This window comes from Schistocerca gregaria, chromosome 2 (assembly GCF_023897955.1).
Source record: "Schistocerca gregaria isolate iqSchGreg1 chromosome 2, iqSchGreg1.2, whole genome shotgun sequence".
NCBI lineage: Eukaryota > Metazoa > Arthropoda > Insecta > Orthoptera > Acrididae > Schistocerca > Schistocerca gregaria.
Genome location: NC_064921.1, coordinates 709,536,031 through 709,556,319, shown reverse-complemented (window position 1 = coordinate 709,556,319; position 20,289 = coordinate 709,536,031). Strand labels below are relative to the sequence as shown.

The 20,289-nt window shown below is 38.3% G+C and overlaps 1 protein-coding gene across 4 annotated transcripts in view; it reads left to right on the top strand.

The window, feature by feature from the left end:
* The window catches only part of LOC126334821 (arylsulfatase G-like), a 262,638-nt gene that overhangs the window by 95,598 nt on the left and 146,751 nt on the right, over positions 1-20,289 (top strand). For 2 of the 4 annotated variants that reach the window (XM_049997472.1, XM_049997470.1), the window contains one exon: positions 4,121-5,068. In XM_049997472.1, coding sequence (XP_049853429.1) covers positions 4,121-4,155 — 35 coding nt within the window. In that variant the 3' untranslated portion in view covers positions 4,156-5,068. Of the gene's footprint in view, positions 1-4,120; positions 5,177-20,289 lie in introns of those variants that run through there. The other 2 variants (XM_049997467.1, XM_049997469.1) reach the window with 2 other exon arrangements.

The following is a 20,289-nucleotide window of genomic DNA, read 5'->3' as shown; positions in this document are numbered from 1 at the left end:
ATTTACAATTTGTATAGAAAAAATATGGCAGTTACAAGAGTCGAGGAGCACAAAAGGGAAGCAGTGGTTGGGAAGGGAGTGAGACAGGATTGTAGCCTATCCCCAATGTTATTCAGTCTGTATATTGAGCAAGCAGTAAAGAAAATAAAAGAAAAATTTGAAGTAGGAATTAAAATCAAGGGAGAAAAATAAAAACTTTGAGGTTCGCCAATGATATTGTAATTCTGTCAGAGACGGCAAAGGACTTAGAAGAAAAGATGAATGGAATGGACAGTGTCTTTAAAGAAGGAAATAAGACAAATATCAACAAAAGCAAAATGAGGATAATGGAGTGTAGTCAAATTAAATCAGGTGATGATGAGGGAATTAGGTTAGGAAATGAGACACTTAAAGTAATAGGTGAGTTTTGCTATTTGGGCAGCCAAATAAATGGTGATGTTTGAATAAGAACGGATATAAAATGTAGACTGGCTGTGGCAAGGAAAGTGTTTTTTAAAGAACATAACTTTGCTAACATTCAGCATAGATTTAAGTGTCAGGATGTCTTTTCTGAAAGTATTTGTATGGCGTGTAGCCCTGTATGGGAGTGATACATGGACGATAAATCGTTCAGACAAGGAGAGAGTAGAAGCTTTTGAACTGGGGTACTGCAGGTGAATGCTAGATGAGTAGATCACACAACTAATGAGGAGGTACTGAACAGAACTTGGGAGAAGAGTATTAGGAAATCATTTCTGAAAGTATTTGTGTGGAGTGTAGCCATGTATGGGAGTGAAACGTGGATTATGAACAGTTTAGGCCAGAAGAGAATAGAAGCTTTTCAAATGTGGAGCTACAGAAGAATGCTGAAGATTAGATGGGTAGATCACATAGCTAATGAAGAGATACTGAAAAGAATTGGGCAGATGAGGAATTTGTGACACAACTTGGCAGTTGATAGGACACATTCTGAGCTATCAAGCAGTCACCAATGTAGTGTTGGAGGAAAGAATGGAGGGTAAAAATCGTAGGAGGAGGCCAAGAGATGAATACACTAAGCAGATTCAAAAGGATGTAGGTTGCAGTAGTTACTCGGAGATGAAGAGGCTTGCACAGGATAGAGGGGCATGGAGAGCTGCATCAAACCAGTCTTTGGACTGAAGACCACAACAACAACATTCTGTAAACTGACATTTAGCATGTTCTCTTTAGTACTCATGTGGATTAATTGAGACTTTTCATTATTTAGAGTTAGTTTCCACTTTTCTTATCACACAGGTATCTTGTCTAAATCGTTTTCTAATTTGTTTTACTCATTTGGTGATTTTATAAGATGGTAAATCACAGCATCATCTGCAAACAGTCTAAGAGGACAGTTCAGATTGTCTCCTAAATCATTTATGAAAGGAACAGCAGAAGGCCTACAAAGCTTCCTTGCAAACGCAAGATATCACTTCTGTTTTTCATGATGATTTTCTGTCAGTTGCTGCATATATTGACCATTCTGGCAGGAAATCATTCAATCATACAACTAAGAAGTTACTCCACAGGCACACAATTTAATTAAAGTTGCTTGTACAGAACTACACGTTTATTGCCTTCCCCTGACATATTTATTTGGAAGTCACTCTAAAATGTTTACAGATACAAAATCACAGCTATACTGTTACAAGAAAGTAACATCAACATCAGAATGAATAATTTGGGTATCTTGTGAATGAAACTGCACTGTTGCAAAATATGGAAACAGCACAGCATGCCTGAGTAAGATTCTTGCAGTGTAGGTTGTAACTCGCAGCTAGCTGCTCAGAAAGAGAATGAATCTTATTGGCTGCTAGTAGTCAGTCGTCTGGATTGCACAGAATGGCTGAAAATAGAGCTGCCTTCCTATATGACGTGAACTTTACAGTCATGATTTTGGAATTTGGCTATTTTCAACTACCACACTGAAAAGATAAATATGTACAGAATTTAATGAAAAATGCAGTGAATCAGAAAGTAGGTAGCATTATGCCGGTACATTTTAAGATCAAAAATGTTTTTTGGAGTTTCAAAATTTATTATTGAAAATATTTGCTTACATTTTAAGCATGATTACACTTCTGTAAACAAAGTCATCATCAAAATATATTAAACTTTGTTATATAATGCAAGTGTCATAGCATATGAATGAGAACATTTTTGTAGAGCTTCTGGCAAAAATAGGAAAATCGTGTCTGACATACATGTAGTAACTGTGGCATAAAATGATCACCAAGAACAGTCACTACATGTTCAGACACCATTATCTAAAGCAAATTGTTGAATTTTCTAATTTATTTATTTAGCAGCTTATGATGTACATCTATGGAGTAAGTTCAAGTAATGGAAGCAAGTAATGGAAGCCAAAGATGAACATCGTAGGCCGTCAGTTTATGTGATGTACTCTGTGGTTGAAACTAGAGAAGTGTTGTAGGCAATAGAACAGAGTTACATAAATTGAATAAGGCTTTTATGTCTTTTGACGGTTGTTCTAAGTTACGAATATATTATGTAAACAAATACACGTATGCCAGGGAATTTAGCAATGATAGGAAGGGGCTGTTATATATCATGTAGTATGCTGAATATGAACTATAATCATACATTAGTGCAAAGTAGATCAGTTGTAAAAGGTACATAACGTAACCATCTATCAAAATGTACTATGAAAGCAGATCATATACAGTTGTTCTATGAAAGAACGAGCGAATGTTTGTTTTAAAAATGTTGTATACTACAAATATTTGTCATAAAAACATTATATACTATAATGTAACTGTATACTGTATAGCATTTGTGTGCTCTTTCATAATATGGTTGTATATGATCAAATTTAATAGTACATTTTGACAGATTGTTACATTATGTTGCTTTATGATTGACCTATGTTGCAGTAATGCACAATAATATTTCGTATTTAACATAATACATGATTTATAACCATGGCTAAATTTCTTGGTTTAAGAACATTTGTTCACGCTACATATTAGCAACAGAGAAAACCATCCAAAGATACACAAACTTTATTCAGTGTATGTAACTCTGGCCTATTGCCAACAACACATCCCTGGATTCAATCATAGAGTACACCACATAAACTGACAGCCTACGATGCTCATCTTTGGCTTCCACTATGTTTGTAAATTTGCGGCTTTAGATAATGGCACTTGCACATGTATTGACTGGTTCTGATAGTCATTTTATGGCATAGATACTAAACGTATGTCAGTCATGTTTGTTCCACTTCTGATAGACACTTTGTGAATGTGTTCTGATTTATATTCTGTGGCACATGCATTACATAACAAATTTAACATATTTTGACAGTGACTTTCTATAAAAATGTCTAATCATGCATAACATGTAAGTAACATGATTTCAATAATTTTTGAATTCTGAAAAATTTTATAAATTTGTGATCCTACATTTCATGTCATGATGTTATATACTTTCTGGTCCATTGTATTTATTCATTTGGGTACTTCAAAACAGCCAAGCTGAAATCGTAATTATACAATTGAAGAAACAATCTATACAGTTTGCTGCAGGCACTTTTCACATCTTTCTTTTATTGAGAAAGTGGTCTGTTCAATTCATACTTTCTGTGAATGAAAGATACTGCAATTTGCTCCCAGCATTTAGGTGACAAAAAATCAGTATAGTTCCAATTTTGGCACACAGAATTCATGTTTCAAATGATTCTTGGTGAAGATTAGTCAATTTTAGAATGGAAGCTCATATTTCTTCCCCTATATGAGATCACAAAGATGGGACACAAAGTTATATGATCAAAACATCATGAAGGAGAGTTGACAAGATGGTTTGATGTTGGCCCTACTGCTCCAATAATGTATGAAAAAATTCATAAGTGGATTCTCAATTATCTTAAACATTTCCTGTATTCAGTTTTTGAATGATAACACTTATCAGAAACTTGTGAGTAAATTAATATTTCCTGTGGATGTGGGTCTTTCTAATTACTGTTTTTGTCTGATAATATGCACATTAATTACTATAAAATTACAGTTTGATTGTTCAATATGTGTAAAGTATTTCACAAGAGTTGTTATCAGATAACATGTGCCTCCAGTATCAGTAAAAAGTTATTTGTCATTTCCAGGTCAAGGGTTTCAAAGGACACATTTTGCTGTGTGAAATCAGATAAGTCTATCAAGAAACTGTATATATTCCGCTTCATAGATGATGATTATGTGGTGCACAGCAGTGTTTAGTGATCAGTGAGGAGAATTTCTTGACTCTCTTGTGTTTTATAATTGTAACTTGTCAGTAATTCAGCTTCAGAGAAATAGTGCTCAGTGTTGAGAGATCTGTGTTAGTTCACTAAACATATCATTTCTATATCATAACATGTAAGTAAGATTTAATACAATTTTAGTGTCAGTTTAGCTTCAGTGAATAATGAAAGTTGGTATGTTACCATAACTTTTACATGAATCAGTCAAAAATTAAAATTTCAACTCACATGCTTCAGTAGCATTTAATTTTCACTGCCATAAAGCATATTAGTTTCAGTTAAATAAGAAAATTTTAGTACCTGTGAACAAGGTTGTTCTTATCTCGTCCCTTGTATATTTTTTTCAGTGTCCCATATCCCTATAACAGTATTTTTATCGAGTAAAAGTATTCTTCAAACTGTTGCTGTTATGTATTAAAATTTGCTTACTTTCTTTCAATCTTAATTATTGTAAAATTAATGCTGTATATTGCGTACATATGAGTGTGTGTAATGATGTGTGTATAGCAAGTATTATGTTGTTGCACTGTTTCAAAAATGGCATTAGCAAATTATTAGAGACAGTGTTCTAATTTGCTTTCAGAAACTTTTCTGCTCATTGTAGTTGACCCCAAGAAGAATGTGTGCAAATAATTGCCACTGGAAGTACAAATTCAATGTGATATTGTTCCTGGTGATGAATTTTAACTCGCACCTCAGTAGTATGTATGCATCAGGCTATTTCATTGCTGAAGATTATGATTCACCAGATATAAACCTGTCACAGGATACAACAAATTCTGTTGATGCAATAAAAAGTGGCTTGACACCAAACATTGTTTTGATTTTGGCTGATGACCTGGGTTGGGGTGACTTTGGGTCATATTGGCCATATACAGCTTTAACACCAAACTTAGATGCCATTGCAAAGGAAGGAATAAGGTTAGTGATAAACAGTGTAATAAATCTCAGTGTGGCAAAAACTTCAATAAAAAGCCATTTTCTTACTAACGTTAATCTAAGATGATAAACATCCATTATATTCTCGTGCTTCACATTTTGTGTAAATAATTTCACTACTTGTCTGTCACAAATTTCCACCAAAAAGTAAAGGAAATATTAAAAATCACCATATGTCTGTAGCAGTTTCAGACTTTTATAAAGTAATTTGTGTTTCGGAGCTTCTGAAGCACATTTTTTGTCTTGTGAAACTAAGTCTGGTGTAGTTGATGACAAATTTACTGTGAATTACTATGTGATTTTGTATGACTTTACAAAATATCTTGACTATTATGCTTTTAATAAAGTTTGCACCCCCTATTATACTGTGCAGAAAGCTCACTCTCTGGAAAGGAGTATTGGCAACAACAGACTTGAAATCCCTAAGTATGTGCACATTGATTTGATTTACTGATGCAATTGTAGAAGCAACAATTAACAAGGCATAAAGGGGAAAAAGAGGCAGGAAAGTCTATACATTCAGTAAATTAAATATTGTAAGGTAACAGCTTTACTGCAGCTAGAGTCAGTTAATTCAAGCAATGAGCTGTTTGATGCACTTCGTGACAAGTATGAAATAAACAAATTGTAGAAAAACATACACCTACCAGAATAATAGCATTGCTACAAAAACAATGTCAGGATACTTCTTAAGAAGCATGTGCTGCATGATACAAAGTAAGACAGAAAACATATCCAACATAATATGTTTAGCTATCTGGACAGTAACCAAAGCTTTCTTTAGTATCTACACAGACATAACAATGCTGTTACACTGCAAAACGTGGCTTGATAATAACCGGGGAACAGAACCCCATGAGTGGAAAATGAACCCGCTCTGTGGGTGAATCTACAGGAAGCAAAGGGTCCAAACTGACAAAGTGACAGGTACTGGAATGACTTGGCATGTGGCAAGCACAGACGGCTAAACGTGAAACACTTGACAAGGTGTGCAATGTAGCAGTGGAGACAAATCCAACTGTTTTGGCAAGGGGGGGGGGGGGGGGATGAGGAGGAGGAGGGATCAGAATCCATGGGCTCCACATTGGCAGGTAGGTGTAGCTGTGAGCCTCACTGGGGCTGAGGCTGCAGGTGACAGGAGGACATGGAGGGGATGGCAACAAGGAAGCATGGTGCAGCAAGGTGAGCCCTCACCCAAATCCTGCCACCCGGCTGACCAGAAGACCGTAGTATTGATGTCCCAATAAGGCAACCGTGCAGCTGATTTGCATGGTGGGTCAGTTGCTCCCTGCTGGCATCCACCACAAACAACTGACAGCCAAAATGATTTTCTGGAAAAGTGGGTCATTAGCTGTGGCATTTGACGGAAAATCCAACAGCATTTGTTGCAAGACAACACCCTTGCAAACATGGGGGCCTCCTGCTGGTTGAACTCCGGATCAGGCCCCAATGGTTGCCTTGACAGTGCACCAGCATCGGTATGCTGGGTAAAAAAAAAACATAGCAACAGTTACTGGGAAAGAAGGCCCACCTCTGCAATTGGTGGGCAGTCTTATCCAGCAGCTTTGAATGAGAGCCAAATAAGGAAACATTAATTTCTTCACTCCGAAAAATAAAAGCTAGCACCTCCTTTTCCACCTATGAATAGTTACACGGTGCAGTGGAAAGTGTCTTTCAGGCATAAGCATTGGTTTGTTTAGTGCCATCAAGGTTCCATTGGGACAGGACGACACCAATGGCATACTGGAATACGTCATAGGCCAGGGTTAAGATTTACCCAATGTAAAAGAAGCCAAAGAGGCAGCAAAGCACAAACACTTACTAAGAGACTGAAAAACCTGTTGATAGTATGCAGTTCAGACAAACGTAATACCCTTTTGGTGAAGAAACTGGCAGGTGTGTGCGACCCGGGTAATGAACTAAATATAATACAAAATCTTTCACAAAAAAGACTGGAGCTCATTCCAGTGCTGGCAGGTTGACAATCACCTTGATGTGGCTGTCCACAGGAATGAGACCAACTTTACTAAGTACGTGTCCCAAAAATTGTAGTTTTTAGAAGAGAAAACTGCACTTTTCCAGTTTGCAATGACGGCCAATCTCCAGGAGGCATTGCAAAACTGACTGTAGGTTTCATAGGTGCTCCTGCCGAGTAGGTCCTGTTACCCAGATGTCATCAAGATAATTGCTGCAACAGGGTATGTGTTGAATCAATTGCTGCAGGTAAGCACCACATAAGCCAATGGGGAAAAATACTGGCCCTCTGATAACTTTACCAATAACTCTACATGGTGGAGAATTGGATATAAATGCATGACACTTTGTGTGTTGAAGTTCTCGTGTGAGGGGCTCTACACTTCCGTGATCCATAGTGTGCACAACTGCCCATAGCACTTGTGATGTTGATTAAACACTGAACTGTGCCACCACCAAGAGAGTTTGATGTCTGAAAAACTGCATAAGCAAATGGCAAAATTCATAAAAGGGGAGTTTCCCAGGCTCAGTGAAAGGCTTCAAATTTTGGGCAACTTCATATAAACCCATGCTGCTGGACGAGAAGACAGCCTTATCAATTGGATTGTCAATATGCCTTACCTGTCGATGCAACAGGAACCAGTACAGGTAATTCTTCTACCTTCTCATTGACTCATTCAAACCAGCAGATGGTGCTGAGAATGGCTGGGGTGCAAGAAAACTGCACACTGCACAGTAGCTGCTAGACCCCCCCGCCCCACTCTCCCCCCCCCCCCCCCACCTCCCACCCCCTTCCTCGGTGCCACTCGAAGGGCATGAAGTGAGTCCACATTCTGATTTATCGGTTGCTGCTGCTCTTTTTGCAGGTGCAACTGTTCCTGCCAGTGTTGCAGAAATGACTGTTCCATGGCAGCCCAAGTTAACACTAGGCAAATGGGAAAAAGGAGGGGAGGGGCATTACACTTGTTTTTGTTGCCACTTAAGTTTCTGCGTCAGCATGACAACGTCTCTACACTGCTCAGTCAGTTTGGATATTTCATGGGCTGATGGTGGCTTGTTAATAGCTAGGTAACAGGCTCCTATCAGAGAAAAACAAACTCATCATGCTGGACAGTCTATAGGCAGCTGAGAGTCCAAATACATCTAGGGACAGGCACAGGAATTACTCAGCATGTGGCAGGCACAGATGGCTAATGGCTAAGAATTTAGCAGCACAATGCTGAAGGCGAGGTCGTCGACTGAACTCCAGGTAATCACTGGCCTGCATGGCTTACTGCCACCCACGTGTAAACACCTCCACCATCAGCCCTGCCTATTATTTTTCACGTGCACCCTCCATGTCAGGTTTCTGCTCTGTACCACTATGCTACCCACGCCAACTCGTCTGCCTTCATCGTGATGTCTACTGATGGGGATACTAAACTTTCAATGCCTACCATCATCAAATGTTCGTACTAGACCTCTGCAGTATCTATAGAAATTTCGGTAATTTATAAAGGCTGATACTAGCAAAAAAATTATTGCCTAGGCATATGAATAAGTAAAAGCAAATCTAAAGTTGTTATATGTTCCATTCGTAAAGAAAACCAAGAAATTCTGACACACTTCAATTCCAGAAGCAATGCAAAGGAGAATGGTATAATATTTAATACTGATAATGTTGAGAAGTAGCTCAAATTCCTGTAAGTCTATATTTGAACTCATGTCCTGACAGAGTCCATGTCAGATAGTACACAAATTTACAAGCAAATTACCTCCACTCTCAGTAATAATTTATTGCAGATCCTTGGCCTGAGATCTAGTCCCATTGATTGGAGAAACATATGGGACACACTCGTCTACAATAAAGACAACAGAACTGCTGATATATCTCACTTAGCTCTATTCCTGTTTGTAATAAAAGAGTAGAATTTATTCTGAATTCAAACATGATCATGGACCTGGTGTAGAATTATCTTCTCCTTGGTAATCATTATCACATGGAACTAACTAACAAATATCAGGCATGGGCTTCGAAGAACCATGGAAAGAAGTAATTAAGTGAATTCACCGTTTGTAGACTTTCTTAAGACTTTTGCATACAAAGAAAATGTATTCATGCAATATATGTAACTGAGTTTGTGGTAGAGTTGAAAACTCCCTGAGTAGTGGAATGCACCACATAATCCTTTCACCTGCAGACAGCAGTCGTTTTATCTGTGCCACAGGGAAGTATGATTGGACCATAATGATTCTTGTTTTGAGTTAATAAGTTGATAGAAAATATCAGTTAGAATCTCAGACTCTTTGCGTATAATAGTGTCTGTGAGGAACATGCATCAGATGAAAATTTTATCAGTATCCAAAATGTATGAAATATATTGAAACAAAGCTCTAAATAATTAAACTTAGCAACAATTAAGATTCCTCCTGTCTATCACTTTTTACAGTATGGCTGTTTCACACAAAATGCATCAAACGTAGCAGATTATCTGAACTCTGCAAATGATCATAAAGTGCATGGCATAGGGGACTGTTTATTTTAATATTCATCTGGGCCTTTTTGCATTCAAGAGACAGGAGGAAAGAATGATTGCTTTTATGTCACTGTATGTTGCATTATTAGTCTCATTTTATCTTCATGGCAGTAGTAAATATGTGAATTCCAAATAGGAATATCAACAATGTAGGAAAAGACAGATTGCTACTTACTGTAAAGAAGACACATCAAGTTGCAGACAGGCACAATCAAAAGACACTAACATAAAGCTTTCGGCCACAGCCTTTGTCAGCAAAGACCAAACACATACAAGCAAGCACAGCTCACACACACACACACACACACACACACACACACACACCTGCCAACTCCTGCATTATTGCTGGCATAGAAAAAATATTTACAAATGCAATGTGTGTCTGTGTATGTCATACTGTAGCTCCAAAGATGACAGCATAGTACTGTCAAAACCAGTCATCACTTCGAAATAAATATTTAAGCGAGATCCTGTCTCTGAATAATTTCTTCAAATATTACCACCCTCAGTCTTTTGCGTTTTATGATAGTAAGAGAATAATCTCCTTACCCTTGTTAATGCTATCCTGCCTTCTTTGTTTAAGCTATTATTTTTTATGTCATTCACTTAGTTGGTGACAAGAGCACTGCTCTTGATATGTGTCCATACCAATAGTCCAGGTGTTATTCATTTCTCTGTAATGAGAGATTCCTCAGATCTTTACTTGTAACTATTATTTGTGGTAAGGTTTTACAGGAAAATAGCCATTCGCAATGTAGCATCATCAGCATTTCCATAGGGTGGAGGTGGCCTTCAGTGGCCATCATTATTACTGGCATACCCTACAGTCCAACAGAGCAGTAGAGCTCTTATATATTGTTGTGGCCTTGAAGTATTTTTCCCCACACACATTACCCTTGGGTTCTCCAGTAATCACATCCAGGCTCTGTTTATTTGGAACATTCCAAGGGTAGTAACTGTTTCCAAGTACTCAATTTTTGTTATGTTTAGTCAGAGTCCAAGCAGTGTGGTACTATTATAACATGCCTAGTCTTGTCGCTGCTATCTATGTCTTGCTGAAACAATGTCCATGACGTCATCTGTGTAGAACAAGGTATAAAGTATTTCTATTGCAGGTATCATGTGAAGTTGTCCATAAGTAAGATGAGCAACTGTGATGACAGGTACAGACTCTTGATGCATTCCAGATGGGTAGCTGTTATATAGGTTAACTTGTTAATACACGCATCTTTTTGTGTTTCTGTACACTATTTTGAAACAATGTACTTATTTGGCAGGCATATTGTAATCACAAATGATATACCTAGTTAGTTGTTCCAGAACATCATCAGTCTTTCTTTAAATATAAGAAAGGAATTTGCAACAATATGATCTTCTCTTGGTGTTTATTAGTGACTTCTAGATGCTTTTGATTGAGTTGGTGGGTACTGATGATGCCATCAGTTGCTCCACTTTAGTTGCTGACATAGAATTTCTGCTTCTACATCCACATAAATATTCCACAAGCCAGTGTTCAGGACATGGTTGGGGCATTGTACCAATAGTATTGATTTTCTTTCGTATTCTATCTACATATTGAGTAAGGGAATAAGGACTGTTTAAATGCCTCTGTACAGACCCTTATCTCTCTTATTTTGTATTCTCATGATTCCTACACTAGATATACATTGTTGGTATCAAGTAGTCACACAGTCACCTCAAAATGCTGGTTCTCTAGATGTACCCAACAGGGTTTTACGAGAATTGTATCATCTTTCTTTCAAAGATTCCCACTTAAATTCTGCAAACTTCTCTGTTACAATTCTGTATGTGCTGTACTGGCCTGTTATGTCACACCAGTACATCTTTGAATTTATTTGTTGTCTGTTATGATGTCTACTTTATAATGATTCCAAACACTTAAATCTTGCATGTGATTTCCTTAACAGGTGCACTGCTCTTTTCCAGAACCCTTCCAACAAATCTAAGTCTCCCATTTGCCGTTTCCAATACTGATTTTATGTTTATCACCCCACAAGCAGTTCTTGATAAATATGGGCTAGGAAAGGAACTAATTCTGTGCAGTGATAAAACACTAGTGTGGCAATATCCTCTTGTATGAATACTTTTTAAATGCGGAATTTAAAATCTCTGTTTTCTGCCTACTGTCTTCTGTTTTGACACTACACACATCGACGAGACATTGAAAGATGAGTTTGGATCCATTCATTGACATTAAGAATGACTAGAACTTCCTATGATTTTGTACACCAGGATGTGACTGTAAATTATTATAGGCTTCACACGATCATTATTACAGATGCACAAGTTGTTATAAACTTTTCTGTATCAGCACCTCTGCACTCTCTCTTTTAGCAAAAATTTAGTATTTTGTTTTCACAACATTCCTTTAATTGTACCTTTAAACCATGGTGAGCCTTTTCCATCTTTTATTACTTCATTTATAAGGTACTTGCCCAGACTGCAGTTCATATCATCTTTTAGCTTTAAACAAAGTTTTTCCTTACTGTCAAGAACTGAACTTGTTATGGCCTGTCACTGCACACCTGTCTTACAGTTCCATATGTCCCTAGCTCACATTGCCATCTGCTAAGGTAGCAAGTTTCTGTGTACACGTTACTTCTGTCTCAACGTGTTGACCCGGTCATGTGACTGGATAAGTGCACACTAGGTTGCTGGCTGCTGGTAGAGAACAATAGCTCAGAACGTAGCAAGACCTCCATCGATCTAGCCTCGATCAGTCTCCTCCTTCTCCTGGAAGCATAAACATCAGTTCCTGCTCTGCACTTGCACTGCTAGGGACACACTACATGAGGAAATGTACTGTGAAGTTTTGAGACACCGTCTCTACCCCTGCTACACAGCTGGGCATGAGAATAGCATGTTGTGCCGCTTCTTCTGTCCAAGACAAGTAATTCCACACCTTGCATCAGAATATCATTGTTCTTGTGAATCTCAGGGACGAGACTGTCCCCTTGCTCACCCTTTTCTACCACGCTATGCCTTTTTCCAGCACCAACCACACTGGTAAGTGACTTTGTTCAGAACTTAGGAATTTTGAGACTATTTCTTGTACCTGTTTGTAGTTGCGCAATCTGTAATTAATTATGTTCCTTGGCCATGTAAGAACATTGTTCTTTGGGCAGTGCCAACCACACCTTGCTCTACTATTGGTTAATCAATTTATAAGTTAGGCAAGGAAACATTCTTACAAACCAATTTCTCTTACTCTGACTTTTAAATAAGTTGATAGTGACTCTCTTATCAATTTGCCTAAATACAAATAGTCTCCTAGCTTTCTTGTTGACCTTTTTGCCTTTGGTGCTAATGTTTCTTGTAATAATATGTTTTAACTAACACCGCTGTCATTGGAGACACATTGGAAAAGAATAGGTATATTTGTAACTAGGAGATCTAGAATATTTATGTTGTGTTTTGGTTGTCTGACTAATTATTCAGATCAATTGCCGGACAAGGTTCAGATGTTATTTCACAAGAGTTTTTGTCCTTACCCCGATAATGTATTCTTGTTTTCCCACTCTATACTGGGCAGGTTAAAGTCACCGCCTACTACTACCTTATGCTTAGACTATTTCATTCCTATTAAGTTTAGGCTATCTTTGAATGTCTCTTCAATTGATGTGACTGTATCCGGTGATCAGTAGAAACACCCAATTACTAAGCCTGTGACTCTTTTTTTAGTAAGAAGGCCCATGCGATACATAACATTCAAACTGTCTACCATCAACAGCCCCTTCTTTCCCATTTTCAGCTGCTGTTAACATGGCTGTGTCCCCTCATCAGCAGGAGACAGTACCTCATACCTATTTGTTAAAAGTTTGGGGCTGGCTTTTTGGCCATTTGCTACGTACTGTATTTCTCACGAAACAGCTCCTATGATATTTGCTGCTACCACAAGTCTACTGGCAAAAAATTGAAACACATTTATACCAGACACAGGGAAGAGAACAATGCAACAAGTTGACAACTGGTTCACAGCAAATAGGCTTACCCATAATCTTACAAACACTTGTGTTATAGAGTTCTAAATGAATGGAAATGACTTACAGCTGCCAGGACCATAGGTCAATGGACACACGTGGTATAAGGATACGTGTGTGAAGTTTCTAGACATTCAGGTGTATAATAACTGAGGGGGGACAAGCATGTGGATAATTGGCCCAAAAAGCTCAGTTAGGCCTGCTTTGCATTTAAAATACACTATCATTTTGCTCATCTTCAGATGGAATTGAGAGTATAATTTCAGTCAATACTGTGTATTGCATGTGCTCTGGGTGAATACAGCTTTTATACATCCAATTTTGCAAAAAAAAAAAAAATAAATAAATAAAAATGTTGGTACATACGTTCCTGATGTATCTTTGCGTTTTCAGCTTTCAGCTGTTTTGAATATTTAGTTTATTGTTGACAGTTGAAAAGATTATACGCGTTTTTAAGTGCTCGGGGAAAGTTTCACTCACGAAAAGATGAATCAAAGAATTTGCATTAAATTGGGCTTGAAAAATGGAATAAAGTACAGCACCACATTCAAAATGCTAACTGTGGCTTTTGACAAATGTACTATGTGTAAGAGAAGAGTTTATGAGTGGTATGAACATTTCAAAGAAGATCGAGAGGACATTGAAGATGACAACCACCCTGGATGCCCTAGCACATCAGTTACTGACAGTAATGCAGAAGCAGCAAAGAAAATGATTCTGAAAAATCATCGAACCACCATCAGACAGGTTGCTGATTATGTCAGCATATCATTTTGTACATGCCAAGCAATTTTTTCAGATGTTTTGGTCATCAAACATGTAGCAGCAAAGTTTATTCTGAAATTATTGAATTTCAACCAAAAACAACATTGCTCAGACCTCGCTCAGGAATTGCTCAGTGAAAATGGCAACAATCCAGAACTCCTAAAAAATGTTATAATAGGTAATGAGACATGGGTGTATGAGTATGACTTCGAAACCAAGGCCCAGTTGAGCCAATGGAATCTGCCTGAAGAACCAAGACTGAGAATAATTTAACAAGTTTGATCACATGTGAAGGTTCTTCTCACTGTTTCCTTTGACTACAATGGGGTAGTGCATCATGAGTTCGTGCCTTATGGTTGCATGGTCCATAAGGAACACTATCTGGAAGCTATAGGCCGTTTGCATGAAGCAGTCCAACGAAAATGGCCAGAATTGTGGAGAAACCACTCGTGAAAACATGTCAATGCTTGTTTGTGATTTTTGGCAAGAAACAAAACGTTATATTCCCTCAGCCACCATATTCACTGAACATGGCTCTCTCCAACTTTTTTCTATGAGGTCTGTTCAGAAAATTCTGGAACTTTGTTCACAAAATTTTTCCATGCTTACTTTGTACTTATTGTGCATGGCCTCCTTCGAAATACTCTCCTCTCCCAACGCTGTTTCCACTTCACTTGTGGAAGCAGTCTTGGTTGACCTCTTGCTGGATTGTGCGAAGTGCCGCCTGCGAATTTTCTTTTACCTCGTGTCTCATTGCAAATCTTCACCTTTTCAATGGTGTTTCCAACTTTGGAAATAAAAAAAAGTTCACAGGGATCAGGTCTGGACAGTATGGTGAATGAGGCAGCACAGTGATTTTCTTTTTGTGCAATAGTTGTGCACCAACAGTTATGCACCAACAAGGATGAATTTGCGGGTACATTATCGTGATGCAAGAGCCATGAATTGACTCACCACGTTTCAAGCCATTTCCTTCTCACATTTTCTCACAGATGTTGCAACATGTCATGATAGTACCATCGATTAACAGTTTGCCCCTGTGTCATAAATTCAGGATGAACTAATCCTTCATAGTCAGAGAAAACTATCAGCATGGCTTTGACTTTTGACCTGACCCTTTCTCTTTCTTTTTTATCTTGGAAAACCTTTCCGACCCATTGCAAAGACTGTACCTTGACCTCAACATCATAACAGCAGGCTCACCTTCCATCACCAGTTATGATTCTCTTAAGGAACATCTCATTCTCATTTGTGCTATCCAAGAGCTCTTCGCGGATTGTGAGGCAAAGGTCTTTCTGATTGTGACTCGTGAGACGTGGGTCGATCTTTGTGGCAACACGACGTATTCAAAAATGCTGTGTCAGGATTTCATGACATGGTCCAACCGAAATGTTACATTCTTCTGCAATCTTTCGGACAGTCAGTCTTCGATTGGCACACACAGTTTCGTTGATGTTCCTGACATGAGCATCATCAGTAGGCATCAAAGAGGATTCTGAATGAGGGCCATATTTAACCTCCATCTGGCTATTTTTAAACCATGTGTACCATTTATATCTCCAAGTACAGCTTAAGCACTCATCAGCTTAGGCTTTGTGCATCATTTGGTGTATCCCTCTAAAGGTTTTCTTGAGTTTCACAAAAATTTTAATGCAGGTGTGTTGCTCCTCTAACTCAGCCATCTCAAAATTTGCAAACTATGTAACACAATGCCGTACTCAATACAGGACTGAACAATAACTAATAGACGTACAATGATGAAACTTTCGGCAGCTACACATTAAACACAGGCACGTGCAGTGATACTAATCGTATTTCGCCCCAGCACACCACAGGTGCGAAATTACAAATGTTCTGAAATTTTTTGAACAGACCCCATATTCCAGAAGCGAAAGAGAACCATGAAAGTATGTTGTTTTGGCACTGTTGATGAGATAAAAACAGAATTTCTGAAGGATCTGGTCACCATAATGAAAAGTAAGTTCCAAAAGTGCTTTCAAGACTGGAAAATTGCTGGCTCAAGTGTATTCTATCTGAGGGGGATTGATGAATAAATAAATATACTTTAAGAAAAACAAAAATTCCCATCAGGTTTCTTACTCATATTTCATTAAGATTCTTCTGCATGTCTGACCACATCATGATATGATAAAACTACAAAATTTTACAACTTCATAATGGTGACTACTTGGTGTTTTGTGGTTACTGCTTTATAGATACTTCTGTCTATCTATTCCTCCAATTGAAAGTGATTGGGACTCCTTGCATATTTTACATTAACTGGATGATAAAACCAAGGGAGGACAACATCAGATGCTACTGTTAGGAATGTTTGATGTTAATTTTTATTGTATGTTGCTGTCAAATATGATGAATGTTGCCATCATGAGATGTATTAGTGCTTGTTGTTGTCTGGAATGTGATTTTTATGGCGAATGGTGGTGCTGCTTCCCAAGCACAGTCAGTCTGCCAGCCTCTTATAATAGTCACAAACCCAGAAGAATATTTGCGAACATCCAGTGTGTTGGAATAACTTGGGTCAGCAACTCCTGTTAATTCTTTTTATTCATTCGATGACTAGTTTCACGCCAAGATCCACTCTGTTCATTTAATGTTTTTGACATCTTTGGTAATGCCATTTTCGACTTTATTATGATGATTTTGAAAATGGATCTTGGCCTGAAACTAGTGATTGAATGAATAACAAGTAAAAATTTGCAACTTGGACTGGATTTTTGCTCTACCAGAGGAATATTATTGAAATGGGCTACAACCATGGCAACTATGGTCATGTAAAATCCATATAGACTTTCCATGCTTCAGAATGGTTTTTTATGTGTAAGGTGTTAGTAGTTTGTCTCTCGGATTCCAAAGGTAAAGTGGAACTTGACAACCAGGTCAAGGAGAGCTCTTACATAAACATGGCGTCGTGGCAAGTAGATGGTGTGTCACTGATTTTGTTCGGCCTGGCCCTTGGAGAGATAATAAGAGAAATTTTCATAAGAACTTTGAGGGGATAGAGACAGAGGTGAGAAAATCATGCATCTCACATATGCTGATGATGTGGCCCTGTTGTCCATTTCTAAGGTAGAAATGACAGAGTGGAGGTGCCAGCAAACAGAATCTGTCTCCTTGTGAATGAATTGAAGACCAAATATGTGGTAATGAGCAGGAATCATGCCCATTCAAGGGCCCACTCCAGCCTCTGGTAGATGGAACCTGATCATACAAAAGGCTTCGTGGTAATCCTTACAGAGGGATGCACCATATTAGGCAGAAATCAAAGTGAGGATGCAGGCCACAAACCAATCATACTCCAGACTGAGTGAGCTTTTTAAATTGTGCAGTCTTTCAAGGAATTTCAGACTCCCGCTGTACAGAACACTGATCCAGTCCATCGGGCTGTGTGGTTGTGGAACTTGGAGTGTTCAGAAAAAAAAAGACTTAAATAGACTTCTGATAAGGGTCATTGCTACTCGCCATATAGCAGATATGCTGATTTGCAAATAGCACAACAAAAGGACAATCAAACAAAGCTTTTGGCCAACAGGTCTCCATCAGAAGTGACAACATACACACAAGCGTGCAAACGCAACTCACACACACATGATCACAGCCTCTGGCTGACAAGGCCTTGTCATGCAGAGACTGTGGTTATGTGTGTGTGAGCTGTATTTGTTTGTGTGTGGTTGTGTGTGTGTTGCGTATTCTGGTGAAGGCATGTTGGGCCAAAAGTTTTATTTGACAGTCTTTTTCTTGTGCCTGTCTGTGAGTCAGTTTTACCTCTTGATGGCGACTAGCAACTATCCTTTTCATAACACTGTCATTATTCCATCCTAAATTTTCTATTGTTTGTTTAAATAATCTTCTCATTTTCGAGGGAAAAGTCTGAAGGATGCTATGGTCCAAAGCAAGATGAGGTCATTGGAGAATGGAGGATACGGCATAATTGTGAGCTGGATGAAGTCTACAATAGACCAAACACTGTAGGCCTGATGAGGAGCAAGCAGCTAATCTGGGCAGGGCGTATCGCTCAGATCCACAGAGACAATGGCTTTTAAAATCCATAGATTTTATTCCCTACAGAAGAAGACCACAAGCAAGACCAAGCACAGCAGGTGCACAGATGGAAACCATGAGAACTTACTGCAGGGTCCTCTTTGCCTGATCACTTAAATTAAGTAAAGTGCTGGTAGACATCCAGCAGGAAAATGAAACTTTATACATATTCTGAAAGAAAGTAAACCAGTATCCAGTCAGTCACTTCTTCCCCAATTTATCACAATATTTGGTCTCAATTATATTAGGTTGGTGCATAAGTTCATAACGTTTTTGTTTTGCATGTTAGTACTACAGTTTCTATGGGTCTGTTTATCAATTGACACTTTTTATTTGTAGTTCACTGTTTTGTTTGAGTTTACATATTGCCATTGGGAGAAAGAGAGTGGAGCTGTGGACACTAGAAAATGGAAATGCCAAGTGGAGAAATTGGAACATTACTGACACATTCTTCTGTTTGAGTTCAGTAGAGGGGTGACAGAAGTGGATGCAGCTAGGAAGACTTGGGTTCATGCATGAGGATAATGCCGTTGGACAGAGAAAGGCAAAAAATTGTTTCCATGTTGTAAGGAGGATCATTTTGTAATTAGTGATTCCACATTCAGGAAGACCTTCAGTGATTGATGAATATTATTTAAAAGCATTAATTCATTATGTTGCACATCAGCATACTCGAGAACTGTCAGTATGATGAACTGTGATCATTCCACTATCAGGTGACATTTGCATGCTGAGGGGAAGTTTCGAAAATTGGGTGCATGGGTACCGTAAGCCAAAATCACAAAAATCAGTGGGTGTTCGATCATAGGCGCATCTCTGCTTGCTCCTCATCAATTGGCTCATGTACAACACTGACCATTCCTGCCTTGTATTATTGCTGGTGATGAGAAATGGTGTCTTTATGCTAACATAAGGAAAGTGAAGAAATGGTTGAGCCCAAACAAAGCAGCAAGTCTTGTACAAAGAACTGTACACATTCTCAAAAGATAATGTTATGCATCTGATATAACAGTGACAGAGTGGTGTGCTACAGATTGCTTCCCTTAGGTGTAACCATCACTGCTGAATTTATTTTAGACAACTGAGATGTCTTGCAGATGTAGTTCAAGAACAATGACCAGGAAGACTGTGGGAAGTGATGCTACTCCATGATAAAGTCCTCCTGCATTCAGCTAGACTGACAAGAAACACTTTACAGGATTTGAATTGGGATATCATTTCACACCTACCTTATTCACCTGATCTTGCACTCTCAGATTTTCACCTTTACTCCTCTCTATTAAACAATTTTTGAGGAACTTCTTTTCCTGATAAAAATGCATTCCGTACATGGTTCAATGAGTTCTTCACCTCAATACCATGTAATTTCTGCAGTTGGAGAATCGAAAAGTGACTCCACCATTGGCAAACTGTTGTAAATAGTGAAGGAGAATATATTATTGATGACTAAGGTCTCTGTTGTATGTATTGCTGCATTTATTAAACTTATGACAAAACGCTATCAACTTATGCACCAATCCAATATAAAGTCCACACACCCATAGTATCTGTGTTAAATATATCATGACTGTGCCAGTATAGAGGTATGTAAGTGTTTAAGTGTATAACTGTTTTGTTTGAACAGCCACATAGAAGCAGCAGATGATTAGTATAAAAGGAGGAACAGTTGTCTTGAAAGTAGCTGTTTTTCTTATCTTTAGCTCCCCTTCCTTTTCTGAAACAACTTTGAATGCTTGGCAGGAAGTAATTGTGTTCCACTCACTGTTCTAGACATGCTTTA